Raw genomic sequence first — 4,057 nt, forward strand, 5'->3', positions numbered from 1 at the left:
CCAATAGGTTGCAGAAATCCAGCATACCCCCTCCATAGCCCATCCTCCACTTTCTTTTTCGAAATATGGAGCTCTTAACAGCACTTTATTTGCTTTGTTTCCTTTACCTTACATACTACCTCTACAAGATAGCCTTGCAGAGGACAAACCAATGCTGTTACATGCTAGGCTATGAATGTTACAAGGCCACGGAGGACAGAAAGTTAGACACAGAATCATGTGCCTCCATCATCTTGCGCAACACAAGTCTTGGCTTAGAAGAATACAGATTCCTCTTACAAACCATTGTCAATTCAGGCATTGGTGAGAACACTTATGCTCCCGACAATGTCATCCAGGGCAAAGAAGAGCGTCCTGAATTAATCGATTCATTAACCGAGATGGATCAAATTTTCTTCAACACACTTGACAGTCTTTTTGCGAAGTCAGGGATTTCTCCTCAAGAAATCGACATTCTTGTGGTGAACGTATCTCTACTTTCTTGCGTGCCATCCCTAGCAGCTCGAGTCATAAACCGTTACAAGATGAGGTGCGATGTCAAGGCCTTTAATCTCTCTGGCATGGGGTGCAGTGCCAGCCTTGTTGCAATTGATCTAGTCCAGCAACTGTTCAAGTCTTACAAGAATGCATTTGCTATTGTTGTGAGTACAGAAGCTTTGGGTGCAAACTGGTACTGTGGCAGGGAAAAATCCATGATGCTGTCCAATTGCTTATTCCGCTCGGGTGGTTGTTCAATGCTTTTCACCAATAATAAGGCCTTAAAGCATCGAGCCATCTTGAAGTTAAAATATATGGTACGCACTCATTATGGATCAAATGATGAAGCCTATGATTGCTGCATCCAGGTGGAAGATGGTCTAGGGTACAGAGGTTTTCGTCTCACGAAGAAACTTGTCAAAGCAGCAGCTCAGAGTTTCATCATCAATCTGCGAGTGCTGGGTCCTAAAATGCTCCCATTATGGGAAATAATAAGGTACATCGTTGTATCCTTCCAGCAGAGGAGGAAATCCAAGAGTGCGTCCCTTGATCAAGGACTCATGGCCGCAATTCCGAATTTGAAAACAGGTGCAGAACACTTCTGCATACATCCTGGTGGAAAGGCAGTTATAGATGGGGTTGGCAAGAGTTTGGGGCTAACTGACTATGATCTTGAACCGGCCCGGATGACGCTTCACCGCTTTGGTAACACTTCTGCTGGCGGCTTATGGTATGTTCTAGGTTACATGGAAGCTAAGAAAAGACTCAAGAAAGGTGACCGGATAATAATGATAAGTTTTGGTGCTGGATTTAAATGTAACAATTGTGTGTGGGAGGTAATGAAAGATATGAAGGATGGCAATGTTTGGGAAGATTGCATTGACGAGTACCCTCCAGATTCTCTAGGCAATCCCTTCATGGAGAAGTATGGATGGATCAATGATGCGGCACTGAGCTTCGTCAGAATGGAAGATTATAGATCAATTTCTTGATTTTCAAGAGAGCTTCTTTACCCCACTGCTCCCATTTTCCTAGTCCCTCCTTAAATTTATCTTACCTCCGCAATTCTCAAATCTCAACGAGGATGAGATGTCCTAAAATTCTCGTTGAAGGGCCTGGCAGAATTGTTGTTGAGCACCAAAGAAAGTCCAGCTTAGTGTTTGTGTGGGATTTGTTTCCCAGAATCTTCGTTTCTTGATACCATATACTATATTGTCATTCCTGTTGTTCAATTGTGTCAATCTCTCGCATTAATCAATAAAAGTTTACCCTTAAGTGGAAAATTCAAGCAATTTCCAAAGAAAGACGCATTCAGCAACCAGGGACTTGAATTGCTGGCTTGCAGAACGTTTGTTTCGGGAGATTTATCGCAATTGTTTTATTTCTTCGGCTTTAGTGATGGTATGGTTGAGACCCAGCAAGAACTTGCCCTGCAACTAACTTTCTGATTAGCTAATAAATTTCACAGAATAGCAATCACCATAAATTCCTCCGCTGTATATATAAAGAGGATGCAGCTTGGCAGGCACACTGGGACAGCGGTGGCCACAACATGCCGAAGAATGGCACGTCTGACATTACATTTATGTGGTTTCCAGAGTCTTCACCATACTCTCTCTTTCAGCGTTACCCTACCAAATTAACCTACCATCAGGTTCTGGGCCATATGCTGTGAAAAATAAATCATGAAGGGCTACAATAGTCTGAAATGGTATTGATCAGTGTTAGTTTATCTGGCATTGCAACTTACAAGTCAATTTAAACAACCAATGTCTAAATACATTAAGCTGCTCTGACGATACAATAATATGAAACAACCCCTTTACTTACTGAAAAAAGACAAGTTCAGCAAATGCTAAAAGAAAAGTTAGCTAGACCGTGCAAGATGCAGTAGTACAATCCTTAGCCATGTCCCGGGGGAGGTCTTCACAGGAGAAAGTTCTCTACCCGATGAGAAGCCATGACTTTGTGAGCTCACAAGGGTCCATTCGAGTAATTAATGATGTATCGTTTGAGCAGATTTGATACATCTCTGCGGAACAATGTGAGAAGATTTTGACGTTTCTGGGAGGAAGAAGTGTAGTAGAGTCAATTGGCAGGTTAACTGGCTATCTTTTCTTTGCACTTATGTGAAGTCCCACATCGCCAGACTGTTGAAAGTGAAACGAGGTGGGAGGATGATAAAAGGGGCACCCGGGCGAACCCAAACGCTTCACGGAGCCGCGTGATGAGCACAGAGCGAACTATTCTTTCGCCTTTTACTAAAGAATACCGTGTGCTCGTCACAACAAGCGGCATACGCCTATTTTTGGAGGGTGCTTTTACCAAAAAGCCCCTACAAGTTTTAGTGTCAAAAAATTATTGTTTCGGAAATTATATTATACTGTGGTTTGTTAATTTCCAATTCCAAAGAATGGGTCGTTGGAATTGAAATTAGTTAGCTAGTGTTGATTTGTAAAATTTTGTTTCTGTTTTATTGAAGGTTCACAAGTACAAAATTCGTTCAATTTAAGAAAGGAATTGTAGGCAATATAAACTAGCTGATAAGGAACAAATATTGCTGTTTACCAAAAAGCCCCTACAAGTTTAAGTGTCAAAAAATTATTGTTTCGGAAATTATATTATACTGTGGTTTGTTAATTTCCAATTCCAAAGAATGGGTCGTTGGAATTGAAATTAGTTAGCTAGTGTTGATTTGTAAAAATTTGTTTCTGTTTTATTGAAGGTTCACAAGTACAAAATTCGTTCAATTTAAGAAAGGAATTGTAGGCAATATAAACTAGCTGATAAGGAACAAATATTGCTGTTGCCAAATTCTCCTTAATGAAAAATTGTGAATATGTTCTGCGGGCTCTGAATGAAAAATTCACTCTTATATAATAACCGTTTACTATTTTGACCAAAATATTTTTCATCTATGGTAATTGGGAGTGAGATAACTATAAATCTTTGAATCAGCCATTGGAAAAATAAAAAACAATTTCTTAAGGCCCTGTTTGGATTGCCATTTTTTATCAGAAAATTACATCATTTTCCGTGATCACATTTTCATATTACCTTTTTTTCTAACATACATCAAATCGCTACAGTATTTTTTTCATGAAAAATAACGAAAAATGCAATCCAAACAGGCCCGGCTTCGTAGATTGTGAACCAGAAGTTATTGATGTCACAAAGACCTTCTCCGCGTCTGCATGCTTGCTTTTGCTTTGAAGGGTGATAATATTTGGAGGGGCAACAAGGAGTATTTTTGTAAAAGAAAAATGAGAGCTATGTTTTATAAGGGAATTATATTGAGTCTCATATCTTCGAAAGTAACATTGGTATGTAAGTTTAGTGCTTTCATGAACCTATTAATCTTTAAAGATTTTTCTAATAGGTATTACTAAAAATATCTAAATCACACTTAAATTGTTATATAAATACATACACTTTCTGGAATTGTGACACTTTCTAAAATTAACTCTTTTTTTCAACAAAAAAAAAATTAGTACTTAATGCCCTTCTTAATGAGTGTGCAATAGATACATGCATTAGTCAAACTAAATCTTTAATAAGGCGAAACATGAAACAAAGAATA

At 38.9% G+C, this 4,057-nt stretch overlaps 1 protein-coding gene and 1 non-coding gene across 2 annotated transcripts; both read left to right on the top strand.

Moving 5' to 3' along the window:
• LOC113783788 (3-ketoacyl-CoA synthase 19-like) lies at positions 1-1,769 on the top strand. Its single transcript, XM_027330005.1, has one exon. It carries the CDS (start codon positions 66-68, stop codon positions 1,467-1,469), a length of 1,404 nt encoding a protein of 467 aa, XP_027185806.1. The 5' UTR covers positions 1-65; the 3' UTR covers positions 1,470-1,769.
• Positions 1,770-2,695: 926 nt separating this feature from the next.
• Positions 2,696-2,811, top strand: LOC113748493. The gene has a single exon (XR_003464350.1). It is a non-coding gene; the product is annotated as a U5 spliceosomal RNA (small nuclear RNA).
• The last annotated feature ends 1,246 nt before the right edge of the window (positions 2,812-4,057 follow it).

This window comes from Coffea eugenioides, chromosome 9, assembly GCF_003713205.1.
Source record: "Coffea eugenioides isolate CCC68of chromosome 9, Ceug_1.0, whole genome shotgun sequence".
Taxonomy (NCBI): Eukaryota; Viridiplantae; Streptophyta; class Magnoliopsida; order Gentianales; family Rubiaceae; genus Coffea; species Coffea eugenioides.

Coding starts and splice junctions, on each gene's coding strand:
- LOC113783788 (XM_027330005.1), top strand. CDS start 66: ATGGAGCTCTTAACAGCACTTTATTTGCTTTGTTTCCTTTACCTTACA.